This window comes from Chaetura pelagica, unplaced genomic scaffold (genome assembly GCF_000747805.2).
Source record: "Chaetura pelagica isolate M959 unplaced genomic scaffold, ChaPel_1.0 scaffold69, whole genome shotgun sequence".
Lineage (NCBI taxonomy): Eukaryota > Metazoa > Chordata > Aves > Apodiformes > Apodidae > Chaetura > Chaetura pelagica.
Window position 1 is genome coordinate 6,426,478 of NW_009970724.1, and position 26,065 is coordinate 6,452,542.

General features: G+C 37.4%; 1 protein-coding gene across 1 annotated transcript in view; it reads right to left on the reverse strand.

Annotated features, from left to right (window-relative positions):
- Window positions 1-26,065, reverse strand: part of COL24A1 (collagen, type XXIV, alpha 1) — a 129,173-nt gene that overhangs the window by 51,249 nt on the left and 51,859 nt on the right. The window contains exons 20-24 of the mRNA XM_010006740.1: window positions 17,930-17,983; window positions 13,444-13,497; window positions 12,031-12,075; window positions 7,996-8,049; window positions 6,943-6,987 (exon numbers count right to left, since the gene is read on the reverse strand). Of these exons, the coding sequence (XP_010005042.1) occupies window positions 6,943-6,987; window positions 7,996-8,049; window positions 12,031-12,075; window positions 13,444-13,497; window positions 17,930-17,983 (252 nt within the window). The remainder of the gene's footprint in view (window positions 1-6,942; window positions 6,988-7,995; window positions 8,050-12,030; window positions 12,076-13,443; window positions 13,498-17,929; window positions 17,984-26,065) is intronic.

A 26,065-nucleotide genomic window follows, 5' to 3' on the forward strand; every position in this document is an offset into this window, starting at 1 on the left:
AATTAATCAGAGACCAGATCTCACAACTAACACATGACTGAGAAAGAAACATCTTGCCAGGGCATATGCTCTGTGTTAGAAACTGGACTGTACTTGAATAATTGAAAACACATTGTATACTTAACGCAAACCCAAGCATGGAGTAATCAATTGAAAAGCTTAGTAGTGAGAAATGAATATTCAACTGGTTCCAAACATTCCTGTGAAAGCAGGTACCTGTCAGGTTGTACATTAACATGTTCTTCCATGTTAACTGAAAATTTTACAATCCAGCATTATTTAGAATTAATAAATTTCAAGTGTTTTTATTCAACATAATTTAATGAGATGACATAAATGATTTTAAAATATTATCTTACCACATTAATATTTTTCTACATTTTTTAAATTTCCAATTAATCTTAATTAAAATTTGTCCTGTATCTGTGCTGAATCACTTCATTTCAGATCCAGCATTCAGCAATGTCATGTTTTCCGCTTACTTTTTAAGACTCCCCCTTAGACATTTCTTTAAGACCCTATCAGCTCCACACTTCATGAAGGACTTAATACATTTTGGCATAGTACTCATAAAAACCCCCAAACGAGATAACATTAGGTTTGATTTCAACAGATCACAGTTTACTTGAGGATCCTTGAGGATTCAAACTAACTACCTATGTTAAAGATAACCAAGGGTGTAGGAAGGAGGAAGAAAAGCACATGCTCAAAAAATCAGATTCTACTATTTCAGACTCGGCTGTTAGAAAAAATATCCCTACAACTCAAAATGTTTTAAAAATTAAGATACAAGAAACAACTGTTAATCTAAGCTCTTTTGTTAGCCAGATCTTATGGTACTGATTTTTTTTAAACCAACACATCTGGATGTTGGTGTCCTAATACTGTGCATGCATGCTTCTAACTTGTGTGGTGTGACCCAGATCAGGCCTAGGAAAAAAAGGCAGAAAGCATGGTTTACAGTGGATGCTATTTGAGCTTCATACCATCTGCAGTAGGACAAAAGGTAGCTGATGTGTGAGAAAGGTGGTGTCATGGACTCCGGACACCTGTTCTGGAATAAAAAACACTGCTAGTCATAGACTTTCAGGTGAATTTGTATCAGACCAATGCTTTTGTGTGATTCTATTTTTATCTGACCAAAACCAGTATATTGGTGAACCATAGACTTTGAAACCAAAAAATTTCAATAAAGCCTTTGTGTAGAACATTTGCTTACTACTGTACCAGGATAAGGTATGAACTGAATGGAGCAGCTGTTAGTATCCTGCACTTACAGGTAAAACTAACCGGAAGTTTTAAAGAAAGCCCTGTCTCTAGACCACTATGAAGCAGGATCAATTTTGGAGAACGTATATTCTCACAGAAAAGAGAAACTCCAGTAATTTGGGTTGTCTGAAAGGCTAAAAAAAGAATAAAAGGCAAACTGATGCCAGTTGAATTACAGTTTACTGCCAGATTCAATTATTGAATCCCTTAGTGACCAATACTGCCTTTGGCCTCTAATGGCACTTTAGTCTGAATTATCAAAATGCATAAGTAGACTAGAAAATGGCTCCATCTCAGCCCTTGGCATCTAAGGAGCTATTGGCTGACAGCTGTGCAAACTGCTGTATGTATGCCACATAGTGATCCTGGTTTTTGGTTGTGTGATCCTTGCTTATTATACAAGTTGGTGGTTCCACCTCTAAACTTTAGAAACTATTTCCTACCCTTGTAACCATATTACTAAGAATGTTATGAAGTGACCATAAGATCTGTAGCTGTTTTACCCAGGATTGTGTTGGTAATTGATATTCAAAAAGATGTTATTTTTTTCCTTCTTTTTGACACCCAGATCTGACCATCTGTTTCACTGCCATTTTCTGCCTGTTGAGAAAGTTACTTGATAGTCAGCCAGAGGCAACAATCTGAGTTAAAATCTATGCTTTGTTACTGCCAGTGGAGAAGGTAAGCGAAAGCAGAGATGCACCATATTTGTTCCCTGCAGCTGTTGTTTCACTCCATTTTTAGAGAACCAGTGTGAGGTAGGTTAATTGTTTGACAGCATTATGCAGAGCAACACTTGCATTCACAGGATTCACATGCTGACACTGCAGCAGCACAATGTGCCCACTGGTAAAACCTTGGAAGCCAAACTACAGATGCCATGTGCAGATACTGTTCCTCTAGATTACATTAAATACTTCAGTTAAATTCAGACACTAAACAGGACAGTGAAAACACTGTATGTGTGCTGACTCCACACAGAACAGATTAGCCTGCTCTTTCACTGTTCTCTACGGTAGGAGCATTGACTAATTTAAGGTGTTAGTCCTAACTTGCAAAACCTGAAGGGGTGTGAGGGTGGCGATATTCTGTGGGGTAGCATGGCAGCTGGAACTAGAGGATGAAGAGCACTACCAGCAAGAAGTTCTTCAAGGAAAATGTACAAAAGCTTGCAAAATCTAATCTCCAGAAATGGTAACCTGTTTCCTCAGGCTTCTTGGTGAAAAGACCCGGCAGCAGAAGGTATCAGTTCATTGAGGGTGAAAACAAGCAGCACAGCATACACACCTATCATTATTACCATTCACCATAAGATCTTCACAGAACTTACACTAATCAGTATCTAATAGGTTTCTGAAAGCAGATGAACTACAGTCCATTCTTCTGAAGCTCTTGGAATGCCCATGCATTCACTAAGCTTTGAAAAAAAGATTTGCCTCAATTGACCTTTCTTCTAGCCTATGGCTTACAATTCTTGTTTGCATATACCCAAAGCACAGACTTTTCCTGATAGATCAAAGAACTCCTCCTGTTGAGCATCCTGCAAACACCAGTTAAAGCTCATTTAATCTTTTCTTCAAAAGTAATTGCAGTTTCAATTCTCCATAAATTAAGCATCCCTGGTGCCTAATCCACCTTATTTTTACCTCTGCAGGAGATGTGGTAATAGCTTTGTGGGAATTCTTCTCAAAAGCACATCTCCTAGGCACATAAATTGGCTGTAGTATTTTCTTGCCTTCCCACAGGCTCCGACAGGCTGACCATTTTCAGTCTGCTGTGCAGCTGTCACTGACAGCCTGAATATCACTTTTTTTTTTTTTACTGTACCCTGGACATAACTTTTTTGAGGGAGGAGAGGGACAGGAATGAGGGTAGTGGAAGCATTTCTCATTTCAGCTTGGTTTTTCTTCTGCTGTTTCAAAACCTATTTGCAACTAAGCAAACTTGCTGACATACAACTTTTCCAGGTCTTTGAAGATTTTTTTTCCAGGATTTGTGTTTGTGAACTCTGCTTATTTTAGTTTGTCCTTTCAACACCAGTTGTACTTGCTGCAGCTGACAGTTCTATCCTTGCACTTTGTCTCAATATAATAAATGTTAGTGATTTCTAATTCAGATGTCTAGGGACTAAGGGCTGAATTTCTGTAATGGAGCTGGGAAGGAGGAACTGGAATTAACGTTCACTTAGTTATTCAGTGTGGCCCAGTCTGGGTTAACATTACCAAACCATAACACAATCCTGACAAGCAACTGTTAAATTCAGATGAGTTCAACTTTGTGCCTTAAAAGCTGAGCAATTTGTATCATTTTCTTAAATCATCCCTATCACTTCAACACAGACAGGTCATTTATATAAGATGCTTGAAGATGGTTTCAAATACTTGCTGTGAATCACTGGAGAGCATTTGTTTTAGGCATACAAAATCCAGTTGCATACATCAGCAAAGTGAGATTTTTTTCCTCTCAAATGTAAGGGCAATCTTCTCAGTAGCTAAAGTGGTTGTTTCCTTTGGCATGACTTCCAAAAAATTCTGTCTCATCAGCAGTGTAAACTTGCTCTGCCTGCTGTACATTACTTTTATCTTAACCAATCCCTCTTCAACTGGATATGATGGTTCTGCAGTTAACAATATCTTGCAGGAAAGGACAGTGAGCTGGATCCTATTGCAGCTTTGGGCTCTGCTTAGCCAAGCAGCACCACCTGAACCTGCCTACCTTCCTCTTTAAAGTAGGGAGAGAAAGAGTTTTTGTTGTAGGAAATGTTTAAGAAATACCATCTGAAGTTCTGTCTTAGGCAAATTCCTGATCTATTAATATGTGTGTCATTTCAAGCTTTTGAGCCCAGTGAACATTTTATAAATGTAGTCTACTCAGTTTCCACATTGGACAAACACCCAGAAATACTTTGGCAGAAACGTGCTCTGAGGAGTCAGCAGCTTCATGTGACCTAAGAAGTGTTGGATTCTAGGCTTTTGATAAAGCTGTATGTCAGCACATACCCCATCTTCCTAGATGGAATAACCAACCACCATGGTCCAGTCTCCTGCTGTTGAAAATTTCCTACTTGTGCACAGTTGCCATGTGTATTTTTCTAAGCAGATATTAAGCAGTAATTGACCTGGAAAAGTCACTAGAGAAAAGCATTAGCTGTGTTGGCACTTCAGGCAGCAGTGACAGATGTATTAGTCAAAGATACAAGATGGATGATACCATGAAAAGTAGTAAAATGGAACAAAACAGAAGAAAAATATTTGTGCAACCCTTTGATATGAATACCAGACACACACATATGATTCCTGTCATGATTTGCTATGAATTCAGCATTTACAGGATTTATTATTGCAAAACTGCTTCTTTTGACACCTAGTTCAGGGAATGCACTAGTTTTCTTCTGGAAAACTGTAATACTCTGATGGATTCCCTAATGCTATAAAAACAGTGTTCTATATTTTGACTGCAGCCTTAAAAGTGTGCATCATATTCTGTAATTTGAAAAATTAAGTCAGTAAAGATAATGAACAAACAACAAACACTAGATAAGCCAAAAAGGTGGGGGAAGGGAGAAGGAAGGAAGAAGGAAGAAACCCTACACACACAATTTAATTAGACATTGGACTTCCTATGAACTGTTTAGTACTTACTTTTTCCTTGGCTTTTACTCTGAAGAACTGTAGAGTAAGTGCACACTGAGTGCTATTTGTTCAAACTCTCTGTACTTTATGTCACCAAGCATCTGGTAACAAAACTTTGAAAGGCATCAATAAGGCTTTACTCCCTGTCTTCTTTTGGGCTCCATCTCATAATCTGTCACAGCAGCTAGCAGCATTTGTACTTTGCTCTTGTACTTTGTCTTTTGCTTTTAGACTTTTTTGTGTGTGTGTGTGATTCCATAGATGTTCTGGAGTCATCACGTTTGCTATCAGAACCAATGTTGAAAAGCAGGGAGTGGATTTATCTGTGAATTAAAAAGTTTGTATTCTCTCTGCATACCAAGAAAAATCACTGGTGGGAAGGTGGAAGTAAAAACTGCATTGAAAGTGTACGGAAGTAAGTATTTTGCATCAGGACTCACATCTGGAAAACCATTTCCTCCAGTCAAGAAATATAATTCTCTTCCTGCTAGTACTTTTCAATTTACTTAGGAAAAGCAGTGAGAAAAGGGAAGGGATTTTCAAAGATCTTCCTGTGAGTTCTGCCGAGTGTGTTTGAAAGGTTGTCTTCTGTTCTTGGTGTTTTACTACTGGCCTTAACCACAAGATTATATGTATATATACATATTATCCCCCTAAAGACAATGTGGTGGGCATTAGTTCTCTGCTGCCAATAATACAAAAGTAGCACAATAGGATCAAGGGTCTGTGAAGCTCATCTACAATCCAAAAGTGAAAAAAGAGTATGTATCAATAGCTTATAAACCACTTCAGTTCCCAGGTATCTCATGTCATCCTGTATCATATGCAGATTCTCCAAACAGCATGTGAGGGAAGTAGTAATTAATGACAGGCCATTTATAACACTGTAATAGGGCTACACCATCCCCTCCCTCTTTTGGCACCGGGCATATTTTACTCTTGCAGCTTGTCCCAGACTACAGTTAGGTAGTTAGTATGATTATTTCTTTAATCATCAGTGAAACATATAATCATTTATTATATATTTGAGCTAGTGAATATTAAGTTTATAAGAATGGAGCTCATTTAGCACTGAATAAGAATATATTAATGTAAAACACTTGAGTAAGAAATAAAGCAGAGAGATCTGCAAGGTTGTTTAAACGACAGTTATCAAGTAAAAATCAACCACAATGGAAGAACTGTAAAATATAATTACTTTAAAAAAAGAATTGGAGACTAGATCATAAACTGATTAACAACACGCTGTTGCAGAAATGGCCAAGTGTATTCAAGAATATATGGCTTGTAAAAAGCATTTTTTCCTTTCTCTCAGCAGTCTGAACAGTTTGAGCAGTAAGCTGGACTGAAAGATATTTAGATGAATTGGAAACCATCTACAGAAGAGTAAGAATGTGACTGAAATTATCTATAAAACATGAAAAGCTAAATTAATTTGGACTTTTTAGCCTGAAAAGAAAGCATGAAGGAGGCCCACAATAACCATCATTTGTAAAGTGCTGTTTTCAGCAGAAGGGAGTCAGGTTACACAACTGAAAGAACTTTTTAAAAATCAAGAAGCCCAGAGCTGTCTGTGGGTCATGGAGCCTTTGTTCTTGGAGCTTTTCAATAACTGGTTAGCCAACTATTCCTGCCTAGGCAGTAGAGAATGGACTACGTGCCACCTCAAGGTCACCTTGAGCTATGTGATTTTATGGAGGGTAGACACAGTAAGTCTGCAAAATACATCTCAGGCTAAATGTACCCTCTCAAACAATTTAACTGGAAAAGGATCATTAATTCACTCTCTTAACCATGCTTTGGAAGATGCCTACAACTACCTGTAATGTTCACTCAACTTATTAGGAAAAAAAGCAGAATCAACTCTGGAAAATAATTAAAACGAGCAATTTCTTTAAATAGTATGATTCTGAAAGACCACAGAAGTATAGTCAACATACTACATCTTCAAAGAAAGGGAAACAAAATTACTGCAACAAATAACTCAAGCACACTCAAACACAGAATTAAAAATAAAACAAGAAAGAGAATTCAAGCTTACTGCTTCACCAGTTTTTCCAAGGTTCCCTTGGTCTCCTTGTTCTCCCTGTTAAATGTAGAAAACAGATTATGCAGTTCATTAGAAGAGTAATTTCTTTCATATGTGTAGATTGAAGACCTCTGTTTTCCGAGGAACCTCTTTATTTTCCTAATTACATCTGCCAATTAAAACTTTGAAAGGTAAAAAAAAAACAACCAGAAAAATTAATTTTGTCAGTGGCTGATTTTGTAAAAATATGTCCTAATGCCCTTAGGACTTGCCTGCAAAATGAAAACTATGCATTAAGGGCTCACTAAATACACAGTCAGCAAATAGTATAAATGAATTATTTAGATTTTATTTAAATCTTCCTTTCAGTGAATTACCATAATTATTTCACAACTCCTTCAAAAGTAAATGTTACCAGTGCACATTATTGATATTTTTTTTTATAAAATAGGAAAACTGACATTTGAATGACAATTGAAGAAACTTCTCTCACTCCTCCCAAAAGCTTGGCACTAAGTATCATATTATTTAATTCTGTTCTCCATAATAACTCCTGCAAGTCACACAAGGTAACTCCAGAACATTTTGCTGCATAATTTGCAAGTGGGAGCTGGGTGTATATGCACTATTAATTACCTAGCTATGACTACAATCTCAGAGCCCTGATGAACAGTAATCTGTGTACTGTTTACTCAGATTGCAACTCAGCACTGAGAAATCCTGCTGCTACAAGCTCCTTTTTCAAACTGCAGCACTTCAACTTATCTCCCGCCTCATACCCTTGAAATCCTGCCACTGCATAAACTGCCCTGGGTCCCTTCTTGTCCCATGGCCCAGCCACACCCACATCCCCTGGCAGCTAGATCTCAGTTTAGAAGGTACTCCCTGCCCACACATCCCTGTCTCCTACAGTTGCATTATTTTCCTTCTTTTCCAAAATAAGAATTTGCAAGGAAGCAGAATCACCAGTATGATATATATTTATATTACATAGAAGCATGTGTGAATTTGTACACAGTTGATACTCCAAACACATTTTATTTCATAGATAAAATCATTCCTTACCTTTAAACCTTCTGGCCCAGGATCACCTACATAACCTCTCTGTCCTGGCTTTCCCTAAAATGATTGAAACAAAACACTGTAAATATTTTATTTTTAAAAGATAAATACAGAAATTGGGATGAAATTACCAAAATATGGGCACTCAGAAATGTACAGGATAGTAATTTTAAATATCCCCATTTGAAGCAAGTGTATTTATAAATTGATATCTGAAAATACACTGTTGATTATTAAAACAAATGCTAGCATGGTAAGCAGAATCCCTATGAACTTCTATAGCCATTAATGCTGAGAAAAAAGTCACAATCCAAGAATCAAACACATTTCAATTTCACTTTAAAATCATATTAAGGAGACAAAGAAAAGGCAAGGTTCTCTCCTGACTAATTTCAGCAGAACTGGGACTCACACTCACAGAATTTCATCTTTAGACTTTGGAGACTGGTGTCGTAACTGTCCTTCCTCAACCAGACAAAATCTGCTCAAATATAATTTAGTCTTTCTTGATTAAATTGACTATATTAAGCTTCTTCTCTCTCATCAGGAATACAGGTAGAAGAGGCTGTGAAGAGAAGTTCTGAGACTTAAATAAAGCAAGTCTTTCTACAAGGCTTAGCAAAGAACAAGTCATGGGCTTCTCCAGGTTGCTATATGCTGTATAATTGCTTTGCTGCAAAGAACATTAAGGTCTTGCTAGACAGCAAGAATGTAACATAAAAATGTTTAAAACAAAATTCACTGAAAGAAAACTAGTGGCCACTATTAACTACCTTGCTAATTTTAGCCCGATCAGAACTGAACTGGAGTTACAACTTGTAAAGTATTCTTGCCTGTAGTACCCCAGCTATGTACTAGCAGCAAAGGACACATAACAGATGGAAGTTGGTATGAAAATGGAACAAGTGGATTTAACTGGTAAAGCAATTTGGAACATACAGATCTGGCTTTAAACAGAAAAGAAATACAACTGTAAATTACACAGAGTGGAAAAGCCATTGACAGAAGGTTCAACTAGGGATGGCCGCTTTTCCGCTTGTAAACCCCTGAGAAAATTACTCTTTCAGGGCAGGGTAATCCCAAAGGAAACGTCTGTTTCCTAAAATATTAGCTGAAAGTTCTACTGTTCCCTTTCAGGAGGCAGCAAACACCTGTGCTCCCTTTCACCTCATGATGAGTTGACACAAGTGTGTATATTTTAATATAAATATCTCTATTACTCTATTCTTATCCCCACATGCCTTCAGCCCACAGGAAGACACATGTCACCCTCAGAAAACACACCAGGGGAGTGGGGCAGCTTGGAGATAATTTCCCTCTATCTTCAGGAGGAACTGCTCACCTTACAACTATATAAATACCACATGTATCTCGGAAAGGAATCTACTCTCAACAAGTCTGGTTTAAAACAATCTCCCTCCTTTTAAAGGCATTTTCTGCCCCAAGCAATACACATTTTAGAAAAATAAATATGCACCAATTCTTGCAGTGACTGAGCTACACTGACAGTTACAGTGTTAATATTTGGATAGCCTTTGATTAAGAGCTAATTGGGAGGAAATTAGATAAACACAGTCACTTCTACAATGTGGCATCTACTGTATTTTCACAGCCAACATAAACCAACAAATAAAAATCAGCATTTTTTTTTTTATTTAAAAGGATTAATTTAAGAAAATCTAAGTATTTTACTTTGGAATAGAATGTGTGGAAAAGTTTTGAAAGGAATGAATGAAAAATCAATTTGTGTTATCAGATTCAGCTCAAAAACCTCTTTCTACATACAAAGAGGTTGAGCTCTGTGGAACCTGAGACATATCTTAAGTGGGGAAACATCCTTTGTTGTGGCTCCAGTTGTTTTAGACAAACAGGAATTCTTTTCCAAACAGGGACCTGAGAACCAGACTGAAGGTTCATATTTTCACCTTCTGTTCCAGTAGATGATCTGTTTTGCTGGCAGCATTGGTCAGGTGCATCCCAGGGGTTTTTGGTCTTATACATGTTTTTAAAGAAAATTATAGAAACAAAAGGTGAGGGTGGGAGGGGAGAAGAAAAATGAAGGGAAAATTGAAGGCTGCCTGTGTAGTGGATGCCTAAGCTGGGGACTGAACCGTTTGACCTAAAAACTACATGGTAGAAGAAGAATTGCAGAAGCACTAGAAACCTGTCCCACTACTGCCCAAGGGAAAACTAGAACAGTTTCATAAGAATAAGCAAAGGTTTACAATGTATCACATACAAGGATGCTTTACTTAGTTTAAACAAACTCTAACAAAGTCAGGATAACAGTGGCTGAAAAGAACTAACCTACTAACCATTGCCTCCAAATAAGGTCTGTAGGACAGGAAGCAAGGTTGTAACAAAAAAGGCAGAGGCAAGACCTTCAGATAGAATGGCTAGACACTAGAAAAGCTGTATGTACAATAGGCAAAGGACTGAAGCAAATTGCCAAGAAAAATGAAGAATTCCCACCCCTGGAGGCTGCAAAAAACAAGTTAGACATCTGTCAGCTAAAGGCACAGCTGACAGCTCATGGTGCCTTAGGGCCATGCACAGCCAGACCACTTCTTCAGGTCTTTCTCAGAGACCTGCTCTGCCCTCATGGCAATTTAACTAGTACAGTGACAACACAGCTTCAGTAGCATTTACTTTCAGATGTAGCATTTGTTTTTTTTAACTCCATCAAAACAATGTGAAATTGCAATTAAAAAGACAGATCTGTTCAGCAACTTACTGACTCTGTTCTGCTGAACTATATCAGATTTAGCAGCTTCGTGATTGAGACTCTCTCTCCAATGTAATCACATAGTCCACATCATAAGAGGGAGTGAAGAAAGCAAGGAAAAGCAGAGATGGGAGCAGAGCTCAGAGAAGCAGTGCTAACAAGTTGGCCTGGAGTTGTGAAACAGCTGCAGCCAACAGAAGCTGTAGAATCCAAGTGGGAGCAGATGGGTCCTGAGACAAGGGTGAAAAATGTGCAAGGCTCCCCATCTAGCAAAATTTTCCTTTCCCCTACCTCTTATTTCAGGAGGGGATGTTAGCCAGCAAGCTACTTAAAAAATGTCTGGAGACAGCAACTCTGGGGGCCACCTAAGATCCTCATGTTCTTCTCTCAATAGCTTGTTGTGAGAGAGAAACTAGCCAGAATACGTGCCAATGGCGTGCACATTAGGAGAAATCAAACCTAAAATAATTTAGGTCAAAATGACCTATAATAGATAAAAAAATATTTCAGTTTGCTAGGTTACAAAGAAATTTTTCCTCTTGGGTCACTCTGACATCAGCTGATGGCAGCCTGTGCGTGCCCCGTGAAGCAGAGGCTGTGAAGGCAGGTGTCTCATTGCCTGTGAGTCACACACTTCAGCATCTCCTTTTCCAATTGCCACAGCACAACATGGGAGACACTGTCCAACCACGAAGCCCTGCCCAAGGAGGAGACTCAAAGTATGATGCAGCCAAAATAAAAATTTCCATGAGGCGCTTGGCAAAAGCTCAGGCTCATTAAATTGAATATTGAACTAAGTCACCAAGTGTTTTGAAATTCTGACCAATTTTTTTACATTTGCCTAGCTGAAAAAAAACATTGTCAGCACAAGCAGCATTGTGACATTCCAGCTTTATTGTTTTCAGCAACTGTCTACCTGCTCTGTTTGAAAAGGATTTCTTAAAGCATCAGTTCTTTATATTTCTCCCTGTGAACCAAGTCTCATGGTGAGCTCTTCCCCAATATTTTTATATATCAGCTGGTTCAGTCCCTAGGAAGTACATGGTGGTTCCATCTGAAGCAGAGAAGCACCACAGGCAGTTTGTTATTGACACTTCCCTTTTAGAAAATTTTATTTTCTGCACCGTGGCTGTGACTCTCTTTCAAATCCTTCACATGGTAAACCATTTCTCCTCCCAGCTCTGCTTTGAGTATGTGCTGAAGAGACATTTACTCAGGAGATGCCATTTTAACACTTCTCACGGGAAATCTACCTTTTAAAGCAGTACTTCTGCTGAAAAATAGAATGCCCTAACAAAATTGCTTGTACTTACTCTTGGGCCGACTCCTCCAACAGGTCCAGCTGGTCCTAGTTCTCCCTAAAAAATTTAGAACTTCAATAATCTTGATGCCAAGTCTAGCTTTAAAAAATAAAATCTGCAGATAATGGTCTGTATTTACTATATCATCTTAAGTTTGCTTCATATGTTTTTATGAGTCCAAGTCTAACAGAAACACTGCAAGAGACACTAATCTGATTTCAGACAACTTTATTAGCCAGAAAGCCATGTCCTATGTAGTTACTAGATGCAGACAGAAAAGCTGTGAAACTGTTGCTATACCTACAATTAGAGAAATATTTTCACAATTTTGAGCAGGGAGAGACTTGGCTATGACAGCTTAACCTCACTGCTCTAAAGTTAACTCTCTTCTAGCAACGTTTGACACTTCATGACTAAAAGAAGTAGGAACATCCCTGATTTTCTCTTCCGTGTTGCAACGGCACAGCCACTAAGTTAGTCAAGCCATTTTCCCGGGGTTTATCCTTATCTTCTCTCAGGAATGGAGGGAGGCTGAAGTCAGGTGTGTAAAATAAGAAATGGGACACTGTGCCTGTGCTGCACAGTGCACTGATAAAACTATGCAAGAGGGGGAACTGCAGTGTTAACTCTTCAGTATTCACTCATTACATAGTTACATTAAAGCATGGATTTGCATCAGTGCCATGTTAGGACATCATGCTGTGATCACTGAATCCTCCTCAATATGGAAGATTTTCTCCAGGTTTTGGAGGAAGTGGTACACAACCTCTGCAATAACAAGCAATGGGAAACAGAGGAATTAAGGAAACCCATCTGCAGCTTCCTGTCTTCTAACTAAACAGATCATTTTGCCACTGTTTGTGTTTATTCAGTATCTGTCATGGAAGCCCGTAATTAAGCTACTTAGAAGTCTAGATGCCTATCCCCAGAATCACTGATTAAATTATTTATAAAGTTAAGTACTTTTAGCCTGAGAGACATGAGCTTTTACTTCTATGATGATGAATTAAGAATACCCTATACACTCATAAGATGAAGAGTTGCCTTGCTCCCCTTCAGTTAATTGTGGTCTAAACTGTTTAGTAAAGTATATCTAGGATACTGTAATTAAAACAATATATGATTTCTATATCCATACCACTCCCTCCATTTCATCTCCCCAGTTTACCTAGAGCAACCACATCTGACTCTGGACACATTTTATCTGAGATTTCACTGAAATAACAAAAATAAAATCACACAATGGATGCATAGCCCTGTAAAGATGCTAAAACCTCTTTGCAAAACCTGCCAAAATGCAAAAGAAATTTGAAATTTGGCAAGACAGCACCACAAATACCTAACAGTTCTTGTCTAAACCTCCTACACCCCTCATAATTTTTATTTTAAACATACTCTCTTGATTAGACAGTTTTTCCATCTTACCTCAGCTCCTTTGGGGCCTTGTGGCCCTGGAGACCCTCGGTCACCCAGAAGTCCCTAAACATCCAAACAAACACAGTGAGAACTTACATCAGCTACCAATCAGGTTGGTCTAATTTCTTCCCTCTTACAAACCTGGACAGAAATCCAAAACTGAAGAATCAGACTCCATTTCTTACCATCATTCTTAGGATTTCCCTTAGGAAGCCAGGAGAAGATGCAGCAGAATTTTAATATCTGCTTGAAAACTGAGTATCTTACAAACTTCTACCACATAGATTTTTCTGAAGTTTTTTCTTTTATCTTTTTGAAAAGGAAATAAGAAAATATTTGGCCTCACACAAGAATACTTCCTCCTTCTTGAAGATGTAAAGCCAACCATCATATTTAGATTAAAGCACAAAGTAACTCTACTTGATTTAGATGGTCTTTAGAACAACATGCGATGACAACAGTGCAACAGAACTTAACCACAAAATTATTTTAAACTGCTTAGCTTGTACAAAACTCCTTGTGATTTTTCAGGTCTCACTTTTCTGTTAGGATTATAATCAGCTTCACAGAGATAAAGCACCTTATCTTTTGTCAGCTCTGAGTTTTTCATGACTGCTCACACCAGCGCTTTCAAAACTTTGTTAAAATTATTTCACAGATAGCAGTGTGTCAAAAATCTCTGTCATCCCAATTACAATGGTAGTAATTGAAAAAAGCACTTGACCTGGTATAGGAAAAAAAATATCTGTGTAAACATATTATTAATGTTCTGGGAAAGCTAAGCTTAATGATATCAGATAAAACAACAAGAACAAAGAAACTGCCCTTTAGGAAAGATATGACTAGCCTGTGAAGAAAGCAATGCTGGGCAAGTTCCAAGTGTAAGCCTTATTAATTGCTTACTAATGAAGCTGAAGTCTAGACAGAAGGTGAAGGCATTGGTCCAGTAACCGTTTACTTAGCATGCAAAATTAAATGGAACAGAAAATAGAACAGGCCACCCCTCATAGTACTGAGTTTCATGAAAAAGCCCATCAGCCTGGGAAAGGTTGGGATGGATGACTCTTTGATATATCACCACAAGAGTGACCAGAGAGCTTTTAGTAGCACAATATAAGTAATATTACCGTGTAGCTAGTCACAAAAATAATTGACAGAACTGTTGTTTTATTCCAAGTACAAACCACATTAGGAGATACAGCTTTCAGCAGAATGGAGTTGCAAAGTAGAAATGTTAGCAGCAGTGCTACTGTACACACCCTTACACTGCATGTAACTAGACCCAGAAAAAAGTCCCAGACTGTAAAATTATTATTAGGACTAAATGAAATTTCCAGTTCTTTGAGGTTTCAGGCAAAAACCAGAAAATTAAGGTAGTCATTAGACAGATACCAAAGTGGAAAAAACAGAGTCAGCGAATTGGGGTATCTTGCATTTCACATAATATAACTTCTCAGTTGACCATCCCTTCCAGAAGTGGTGAAACTCTTAACAGCCACTTCTGTTAAATGTGTTACCCAAACAAACATAAATCAGCAGAGGAAGGAAGTTCTCAGCTACTTCCATGGTACAATGAACATTACTAGAAAAACTACAGTTGTAGTCAGAATATTCTAACCATCTTTTCCTCTTGCTTCTGTTTCAGAACGTAAATACTTGGAAGAATAACACAGGAAACAAACTATTATTTCAGAACTTCTTAAAAACATTCTTATTTCCTTTTAAGAAATGTTAGTGTGCTTCTTTTTCTTTTTTTATAAGCAGTGGATCAAGATCAAACACCTTCTAAAATATTGTTTCCAAGCTGAGCAATGTGCTGTAGACCAAATTATATAATGAGTGCTTTGCTTTGAATGTTATTTTAGAGAGGTCAGGTTTGCTGATTACTGCAGTAATTTAGGGAAAATTGACAATTCAGAACTTCTACTGGTATTAGAGATGACTGATCACACTCACAGAGAGCTTAAACTTTCCACCAAGAGGCTGAACTTCTCCAAAGCCAACTGCTAAAAAAGAAAGCTAACCCTGCTTTCTTGGCTTTTAAAATGTATATTGCTTCTGAGGAAGCATAAACAAAAACATAAGAGCAGCACAGTAAGAACAGTTTTCTAAAAATAAAAGCTGGAGGAAATTTTTTAAAACTCCAGGCAACACAAGACAGCTGGAAATCTTGAAAGCCAAACATTTCCAGTGTTATGCAGCCCTTCTCCCTTGGTAGTAGGAGCGGTGAAAGAATTTTTCCAGTTTGGTAATCTTCCTTCTCAAATGTAAGCCATCAACTCTTTCTGATTAGAGCAGGCTGTCTCAGCTTTTGGTGTCTAAGACCCAGTATGCTGGAGACCACTGAATCTTGTTCAGCTATGCAATTTCTGTATCAAAGGAATACAGAGCCTTCAACTTTGTAGGTTACCTTTCAGTACTTTTTTTTTTTTTCCCCCTCTGGAATTTGTGATCAGTAATTAATGTAGTAAACAGAAACTCATTTCTAAAAAAAACCCAAACCATTTAATTTAACACTTTGGACATAATGTGGAATAATATGATCTCACTTAGTGAAGAAACTGGGCAGCAGGGATTAGATCTCAGTTATATCATTCAGCTTGGAGGATTAAATCCCATCTGTAATTCAAGAACTGTTGCTTTTCTCTTCTCCTGTTTTCCCCTAGACACAGCCTCATATAATAAAGTTTTTTTAAGTGTCCTGGTAATTCAGAAACAAAAGAGCAACTGGCACTGGAGTGGTCAGATACAAATAATTTATATAAGGCTGTTAACATTACACATACATTCAAATAAGTTATCAAATCAATAAATCAGAACTAAAGAAGAAGTCCACACCTGTCTCCGGAAATGTATTTTAACTTCTCCCCAGTTTGCTGCATCAGATGATGCAATTTCAGCCTTCCTAGTAAATTCATGTCTGAGCTTTTGGGACAAGGCTCTTCACACATTTAAGATATGAGATGCAGAAAATATCTGATATAGCTTTGGATTATTTGAGATGTTCTCCAGAATTATTAACTTTGGCAAGGAAGGACTCTTGCAATCATCCAGGTATAAATAAGAACATATCTATAAACTGTTTACTATTTCCTGTCTTATGTTTTCTTGAATAGTCTACCAAAGAATTTCACAACCTCGTTGATGTAAAATCTTGTCATTTTTGTCTGTTTATTCGTGAATAACTTGCATGTTTTGTCATTGAACCAATGATATTGTTGGTCTTGCACAGTACTTTCCCTTGCCACTTTTTGTCCTCTGCTCACACAGCTCAAAGAGACCCTTCATTTTGGTAGGATAAGTAAACTGCCTCTCAGAATACAGTCATTCAAGTATCCTTTTCCACATCTAGCCCCATTTGATTGAGTTCTTCGGGAATACGAATGCCCAGAACTGTGCATACTACTAAGATAAAGTCTTCTTGTGCTTTGTGCAGTGGCATTAACAAGACACCTTGCCTCATGTGTTCTAGAATTTGCCCTAATTCCTAGCTGCCTTGTTGGGCTTTTATTTCAGAGAGATCTGGCAATGTCACTCCTCCTGGCCAGGTTCCTAGCTCTAAGTTTACTGCAGGATTATGCTGTTTTAGTCTTTGCATGCATCAGCCTGAAGTAACAGAAGTGCAATGAATTAGTAAGACATGCACCTTTTAGAATCATCTAAAGATGCTCAACTGTGTTTCACAGACAAATTTCATTCCATCATACTAGAGTCTATGTATCAGTGAAAATAATGTAAGAACAGTCTCAAGGCTGGTGAGCAAAGAACTTAATTTGTACTTTCAAGAACAAGTAGTCCATCCTTAGATACTATTCAAGCATCCTTCTCTGGGTTAATTTCTGATCCACTTGCACTTTTTGTACTAGTCTCTAGCTTTTCAATTTTTAAAAAAAGTTCCCATATGTGGTTTTATTCAAAACTTAATTGAAAACTCTCTACATGTGAATTACTGCCCATGCTTGGTCTAAAACATAAGTCTATTAAATTAAACCTGTGAATTTAAACCTGCACAGTAATTTTTGTGTAGACAGATTTTATCTATTATTATTAAATATATTATTCTACCCATTATTTAATCTGGTGTGTGAATTTTACCCACTTCTCCATATCTTTAGTGACTATTTTTTTCAAAATTTGTTTTTAAAAAATCTCTATTACTCAGGTGAGACTATAGAGACCTGCAAGTATCTGGCATGCATTTTGTTTAAATATTGGTGAAAGGTATGGTACTTTCTAGCTACATAGCACTTTTTCCAAAAGTTCTTGTATTTAACTGGCCATGACATGCTTCCATCTAACACAAGTACTTATCCTCATAGCTGTGTAGACAACAATAAACATTAGATTAACTTCCTTGTGGAAATACCTGAGGCAGAGTACCTGTATTTTGACAGAAAGATCTTCCCATAATGCCAGTGGCTTTCTCTCAGGGCATTTCCTTAGATATTTATATTGTTATTCATCTTATGAATAATTTTTCACATATAGTTCTTACCTTAGGACCTTCAGGGCCATTTAATCCAGGCACACCAATATCTCCTGGAAAACCCTAAAGAAATAATACAGCCAAATTATCTACAGAGTAGGAATGTTTCCAATGCACTTGTTTTGATTCTGTCCAGTCATTTTAAAACCTGAATCACAGAAACAAGAAATAAATTCATTCTACCATTCCCAAAATGTCAAAATCCATTAAATTTCCTTGAAAGGATGTGGATAAGTGACAGATTTTAGGCAGATTTCATAAACTCAATTTAGCAAATGTTAGTATGGGTTTCATTTCTCTTAGCATAAGACTCTTTATCCACTATGCAACATATGATACTAAACCATTGGATCGATTTTGATGCACAAGAAACTCCACAAAACACCCAGCATCAGGCCATGTACTTATGAATTCAACTATTTTAAAAAAAAAAAAAAAGTTTAAAGAGAGCATGAAACCCCTTAATCTTTGGCCATACTTTAAGGACAAAATCACTGCAAGATTAAGAATAGGGTAGAAAGCCTTTTATCTCCAAATCAGCAGATGAAAACTCAGGTCTAGCTCACAGTAACTAGAGGTCACCAACATGTAGAATTATTCAGAATAAATTTATTTGAAATAGTGTGTAGTATAGTCCAGCTGTTGTTGAAGAAAAAGATGAGTATGATGAAGAAAAAATGAGTATGCAAAGGAAATGAATCAATGTAAATTATCACCCCAAAAGATCTGGCCAGTATGCACTGAATGAGACACCATGAGGGTGCCTCTATGTCAGAGAAATCCAGTGCTAAAACTAGATATCCTTAAAAGGAATAAGTGTATTTGAAGGAAATAGCATTGGTAATTGACTCTTAAGCTAATACAGGGCTCACTCACTCACCTGCCAAGATAGTACTTGATTTTGTTATTTTTATAAACTTTTAAATTTACTTGAATCTTGCTTATCTGAAAATATACTGCCACTAAAAAGTTCTTCCTCCGAGTAAAATGTTTATTACTACATCTGTAAATATCCATCACCTAACACTAATAAAAACAGATTTCCTTCTTGCCTAACAGAAAAAATTGCAGATTAAAAATTATAAATATCACTCTTTGCCTGCATACTTTTTCAATAATGGAGAAGAAAGCACGATACACGCTCAGAACAACTTAAAGAACATCTCAAAGAACCTCCAGCATTAAATGTTCTCTGGCACCCTTCCATACTAGTACAGGCTATTACATGTCATCATTAAAACTTCAAGAGTCACTTTTTAGGTTCTCCAACCAGTAAAGAGGTATTTTAAAAAAATAATTAAAAATTTCAATAGCCCCACTATGTGGTTAACAGCTAACTCTACTCTGTTCTTCCAGAATAGCTGAGCTTTAAATACTGGTAATAATTATTATCATTAGAAATTGTGATCTGACATTAACCACAAAAAACTTACCAGAAAGGTAAAGAAAGAAATTGTTATTTTACCCTCAACTACCACATTACAATAAAATTATTAAAGTATTTAGGGCCTCGCTGTTCTTAATTGTAGGGCTTTCTTCTGTTTGCTTTCTATAACCTGTCCTTAACAGGATGCAGAGACACTTATAAGTAGAGATTTAGATGGGATGAAAATATTCTTACGTGTGTTTATATATTTAAAAACAAAAAGACACACTATTTCTTAAATTCTGGTTTAGCACTTGAATGCTAATGAGTAATAAAGAAAACCACTAAAGAGTCAAAAATAACTGATCTGAATTTTCAGAATAAGTGGAACAACCCCAACACACAGCACGTCTCAAAACAACCCAGCAGTAGTATCTTTATGCCAAGAAGCAGCATCCACTGGTAGAGCCGCGCAACCGCCGCAAGATGCCTCTAGGTGGCACATGGCATATGAGTCACTTGTGACCAAGGCACCCAGCCTGAGACTACAGTACTAGCCTCAGCCTATACACTCCATGAAAGGATTCTTTTTAAAAATCCTGGCCACATATATCTACTTAAATACACTGAAGAGTCAGGTAATACTCTTTGGAAGTCGCTGACTCATCGTTTCTTAATTTTAAATTTGCTTATTTACAGACGTTAAATAATTACCAAGGGGTGGATAGTTCTGTGTACCTGTAAAAAACCCTTAAGATAATTCCAAAAAATGAACGTACTAGAAAGCAATTCTCAACACACTTCAGCAATGGCATTTGCCATTCAGATTCTGAGTAGTGAAGTGGTACAAATTTCTACCTAGACCTGAAATTGCCACTAGTTATTCAGCAGCCAGCTCCCTGAGAGGCTACTCCAGATTAAAAATGCATTATTTTTCCATAAGTGACAGGCCAGGACATCAATGCATAATTTCCAGCTGCAACATAAATTTAAGCATAAGCAATTTGGAACAAAACATCATTCAATATGATGACTTCTATTAATGAAATGCAAAATGTAGATTATCTTCCCCACCAGCCAGAAGCCTGGCAGCTGTTAGGTTACAATTTTCAAAATCTTGCTGCAGATGTGGCCCTTTGCCAGCAAAGCACTTTAGAGTTCACTCAATTTAATCAAACTAGAGGTGGTGCAGAAATACCTGAAGTCTCAGCTATCAAACCAGCTGTCCTTCAACCTTGCTGTGAAAGTGTTGCTTTCTATGCTGAATACATTTAAGTATAAAATTGATTTATTTATTGCTCTCATCTATCTATATAGGATTAACAAAATATGCAGAGAGGATCAGACTGTTACTATGTCAGGACATGTCTTTTTGTACTGAAGTCAGTGCCTCAGGGATGAGGGAACTGCAAAACTGTTCCTTTTCTTTGTTTTCTTGTGTCCCCACTAACATGAAAGCAGAAAACCAGAAATGTTTGGAAATTACACTCCATTTTCACTAGGAATTCTCTTACACTTGAAAAATCCCACTCATTCCAAGCTGTATCCATATGACACTTGCCAGCACTGAACCTCATGCCCTTTAGCTCCGCAGCAGCCTTCAGAGAGGTCAGGACACAAGTGCCAGTGGAAGGACACCAAAAGCCAAAACCTTTCTAGTGATACTCCCTGCAGTTGCCAAATTTCCCTGCTCCAATATTATTTCATTCAAGCACATGCTGTGTTTCATTCGAATGAGAATTTAGAATGAATTTTCAGAAGCAATGCTAACTGAACTTCAGCAAGATACCTTATTAGAGCTTTATTACAAATTACTATTAAATCACAAAAGGAAGATACCTGTATAAAACTACAGTCTCTCTAAACTAAGATGACAAGATGTGGTTTTATATTCTCATTTAAGAAGTATTTATTATTCTTCTGATAGGACACCCTATGCAGAGATACAATACAATTTAAAAAAAAACCAAAACCAACAACCTAGTTTTTCCTCTACACAAATGTCAGTATTCACACAATTGCAGGACCTTGTTTTTTGCCATTTGTCCGACTGTGTGACACTGTCAATAATGTGCTGAGCACAAAGAGGAAAACAGTAAGAAAAAAAATATATTTAAAATGAGATTTCTTTTGTGCCCATCTATCTAAAGTTTAATGCCAGTAATTTTAAAGGGTGGAGACAAAACTTTTTTCCTGCAAACCTTCGCTTCTCATTTTGGAAAGGATGGAGGAAGGAATTGAGCAGTACAAATTACAACTGTACAATTGCATTTTGTCACAAGAACAGAAAAAATGGCAATCGTGGATCACAATTCACAATATAGAAAAGCTCTGCAATTTACTGTTCCCAAGATGTCAGTAAAATGATGCTGACGTTGCTTTTGTCTAATTGCACATGGCAGATCTGTTAAGCCATGCTCACCGAAACACTAGTGATTGATTTTCTTGGGAAGCCAGTTTTCACTTTTTTTGTCACCAGTTTTCCAAGTGTGAACCATCATCCTTTAAAGCTGTCTAGTGCATCTACATATTGCATGCAACATGCACTAAAATAATTGCATTTGCACTAAGCTGGTATCTAGTGTAGTCTGCTTTATAGCATGAGCAAGGCCCTACACCAATCCTTCAAAACATGTCCTTCAAATTTATTTGCAAGACAACTCTTTCATTTAAGATCAACACCAAAACCCAAGAGCCAAAGTAGTAAAGGTGTTTCAAACAAAAAATATTTAAATATTATCTTGCTTTCCTCTAGGCAGATCCAGAACATCAGGAGTTAAATAAAGCAACACCAATCAAGTTTTGTCTCTTCTTTTCTAGTGAAGTCTCACCACACCTCTGCCTGAAAAAAGGAAAATCTCCAAGACAACAAATTCTATGAAAAGTATCTATGAAGGGCTGTGGAAACAGACTAGGACCTAATAGGCACAGACAGAACTATCATACTGACTCTGAAGAAAACATAAAACACAGGAGGATCACATGAATAAACATCATTCAACATTATTAAAAAGTCAAAGTAAATTGAGTATGTCTCAAAAAAATATCAGACATACTTATGTCTAATACATATATGAAAAGACCTGTTAAAGATTCTGTGCAAAGGCAAGCAGAAAGTACAAGCAATTCTATGACAAGAACAATTTTCAGATGTATGCCAGAACATGCCATTAATTCAGCTATAAAATTGTCTTTATTTCTATATTCCAAGTCATTTGCATGAAAGCTATTTGATGTAGTTGTGAAACAGAAAGCTGTAATTACTGCACTCATGGTATTGTTTGCACAACCTCAACACATCATGTGATAAGATAAAACATGCATTAAAAATAAATTTTTTAAAGGAACAACTCAAAGCAGCCAGTGATTCACTTAAAAAATACGTGCCTTTTTGACTGTTTACTATTATTTAAATGTATCCTTTTCCTTTGTAATGCTATTGCCTTGAGCATGAAGCATACCAGCTGAATCCCATATGAGTACCTTCCTGAAAGTATTAGCTAAAGACTTCAGATCAAAACACTGCACAGATGCAAGACATTCTATTGAAGGTAATGATTAATGCTGCCTCTGCTCCAGATGAAACCTATTTATAATACTCAGAGCACATCTGAAGGCACCTCTGAAGGAAACTCATCCTCATTCTTGGGGGAAAATAAAATTTTCTTCTACCAATCTTATTTAATACAGGCCTGTTAAAACCTTGCCTAATTTCACTCATGTTGACAACAAGCATCACCTACTTCATTGTACACAGTAATCACAGGTATTGCAGGTTAAAACAGTCAGACTAGCAATTTCCAGCTCTGATGCTAATAAAAAAAATAAAGATCTCTAGAAAGCTGAATTTTGGCTATTCATTTTTAGATGCATGACAAAGCAGGAAAACGTGCAAACTGATGAAGAATATTCTCCATGAAGTGCTTACTAAAGACACCCAGTGCTTTGGAAACAGCACGCATCCAGGCACACAACAGATGCTGGCTCTATGGCACAAGAGACTTTGCTTGACATCGCAGGACTTCTGCACTAAAAAACTGCACTTGGCAGCCAACACTTACATGGCCACCCAGAAAACAAGCACGAGATCTCTGCCCCTCCCTCTGCTCACTCCTGTCCATCAGCACTGCAGTTCTCAACTGGACCCTGCCTCCAAGTGGGTGGCTTCAGCTGAGCTGGTGTGTCTCTGCACAGCTGCAGAGGAAAGATTTAGGAAGCAATTCACTGCTGACCTGTACATAAAATGCCAAAAACCCTGGAGGATGAATGAAGCCTGCCAGGCCTGCTCCCACTGGTGTGTGCAGAGATAAATACAGACTTCAGCTGCTGTAGTGCCTGATTTACAGCAGTTTACACAAAAAGAAAATTCAGAATATAACTGCTTATTCTTTATATTGTAAATTAAATACATGCTTAAATATGCAATTGCCGAGACCAAAGGATCCCCAAGTTATAATTTCACATGCACCCAAACCAAGCTTGAACATGGGGACTTGGACACATTTATAAATCCCATTCTTAGTGTCGGACAAAAGGTGAGAAGCATAGTTTGAAGAAGCATCTGACAAGATTTTGGTTTTGTTTTTTAATTCTTCCTTTCCCCTGGACTCACTGATCTTAGAGGTCTTTGCCAACCATGATGATTCTGTGAAGTTCTGCCACTGGGCAGACACAGCCTTGCTCCTCGCACTCATAGCTGTGCCCAACAAAACTCAACATCGGTTTTTGCATTGTATTTTTAATATATAAAATCGTTCCTAAGAGGCATATGGTATGGTTGCTACACCCATATCAAATTCAAAGTACTCCCCTTGTAAGACACTAGTTCATCACATTCCCCTTTTTCCAGAAAACGTGTACTACAGGATATCATGTCTGTTTTCCATATGGGATCACGGGAAGTCTGTCCATCCAAGATAATGAAAGAAGAACAAGGAAAGTAGCCCTGTCTGATGTCCTAGCTGTCTGTTTTTGGAAGAAGGGACAGGATTAGATATATGATGGTAAGATTTTTTTGGTAGGAAAATCTGCACTAATTGCTCATACTTCATATATCCAGTTGTGTCTAAGTAGCTTTTGGCAACGATTATCTTATTTTCATAAGACAAAGTAACAGGGAGAGTAAGATGCAATCTTCCATTTTAAGCTGTTTGCTTGGGGTTTTTCTTAAATAGTTCCATTGTAAAACTTCTAGAAATTCCAATTTGTTCAAGATCTTGGTATGCTGTTTTGCCATATGGTGACCATGTTTTGATGAAGTAAGAGAAGGCAAAACTTCTTTTACTTTATTTGGGTATGCCTTGCATGACTAAAGTTAAGGAAACATTGCAGTGTAGCTTTAAGATGACATTTTGCAGAAAATTATTCAAAGAAAAATACCTGGACACTCAAGCTTTAATTATCTAACATAAAGCACTTTATTTGCCTTCTAGTAGCTGAAGTAATCCTGCACCTCTGAGCAAAAGGAAATACTGAGCTGAATTTTCAGACAGGAAGTTTTCCCATCTGTATCTGCCCTGTAGGTACTAGCCCTGAAAGTTGGATTTCTCCCCAGGCCCAAAGGAATAGCATGCCTGAGTTGGAATAACGAACTATGAGGGACTATCAGGACAGGGTTCAGGGTCCCCAGGACATAGGCTTCAAGACTAACAATTTGATATTAACCTGCCACAAATCCCCTTTGCTAGAAGCTCTACAAACAGAAGAGATGATGCAAGGATCTCTTCTGTTAAGAGTGAAGAGACTCACAAAATCCAAAATCCTGAGCTACACTAGGAGGCAGCATGGGGAGGCTGTGGGCAGCATGCACAAGCTCTGGGCCTTCATTCTCACTGAAGAGCATGAAAATACTCTCCCCCCCATTGATTAAAACATACTGGCTAACTCTGAAAAGATCATCTTGTGTTGCTACAATATACTTCTCAGTGAGGTTTCTCAGTGAGGGCTCATCTTCAATAACAAAGTGTGCTCTTTAGGATTTACAGGAGCTGTAACAAGAAAGTAATAAAACCCAGTAATTTGCTCTTGAAAATCAGAGGCCTTGGGCTCCCTGTTAAAAAAATTAGGAAGGTAGAACCTCAGCTTGAGGAGAAATGCTCCCGGTGTTATTGTAAGTCCAGAACAACCCCAATTGCTTTTATGCATACATACATATATATATATATAAATCTTCCAGACATATTAAAAAAAAATTATTGGAGAAGACTGATTAAAAGCAAAAATCTGCATTTTCTGCTTTCATCTCTCCAGTAAATGTGCGTGTGTCTGGGTATGCACGTTTTTCCTGTATGGTCCACAGCATTATTTCCTATAGCCCATGGTACAAATGCCAAAAAGCACCAAAATGGAACAATTAGGAGACTGACTTAGGTTCTGAGTAGACTTTCACAGTACTAAACAATTCTTAGGCAACTGCACTGCTAGGTTCATGTGCTTGGCAATGATTCCTACGTAACTGGGTGTTTATTCTTTGCATTCCTTGCAAATAAAGTTATTTTGTAAGAGAGAAATACGAAACTAGGCTTGGAAAATCCCATTTGTAAACATGCTGTAGAATCCATGAATGGAATCATGCCTGAGAAACTACATGAGCCTCATTCAAGGTGTAATCAATCCATAACACCTGGATTCAAAGGAGAACAAATCCTAATCACATAAGCAAATGAGAGGCTACTTTGCATTAAAATTGTGAAACAAAATTTGATACTTTATGGATTATTCATTGGTTATGACTGAATTAAAGTACTTTCTAACAACTAAGACAACAATCTTCAGTGAGG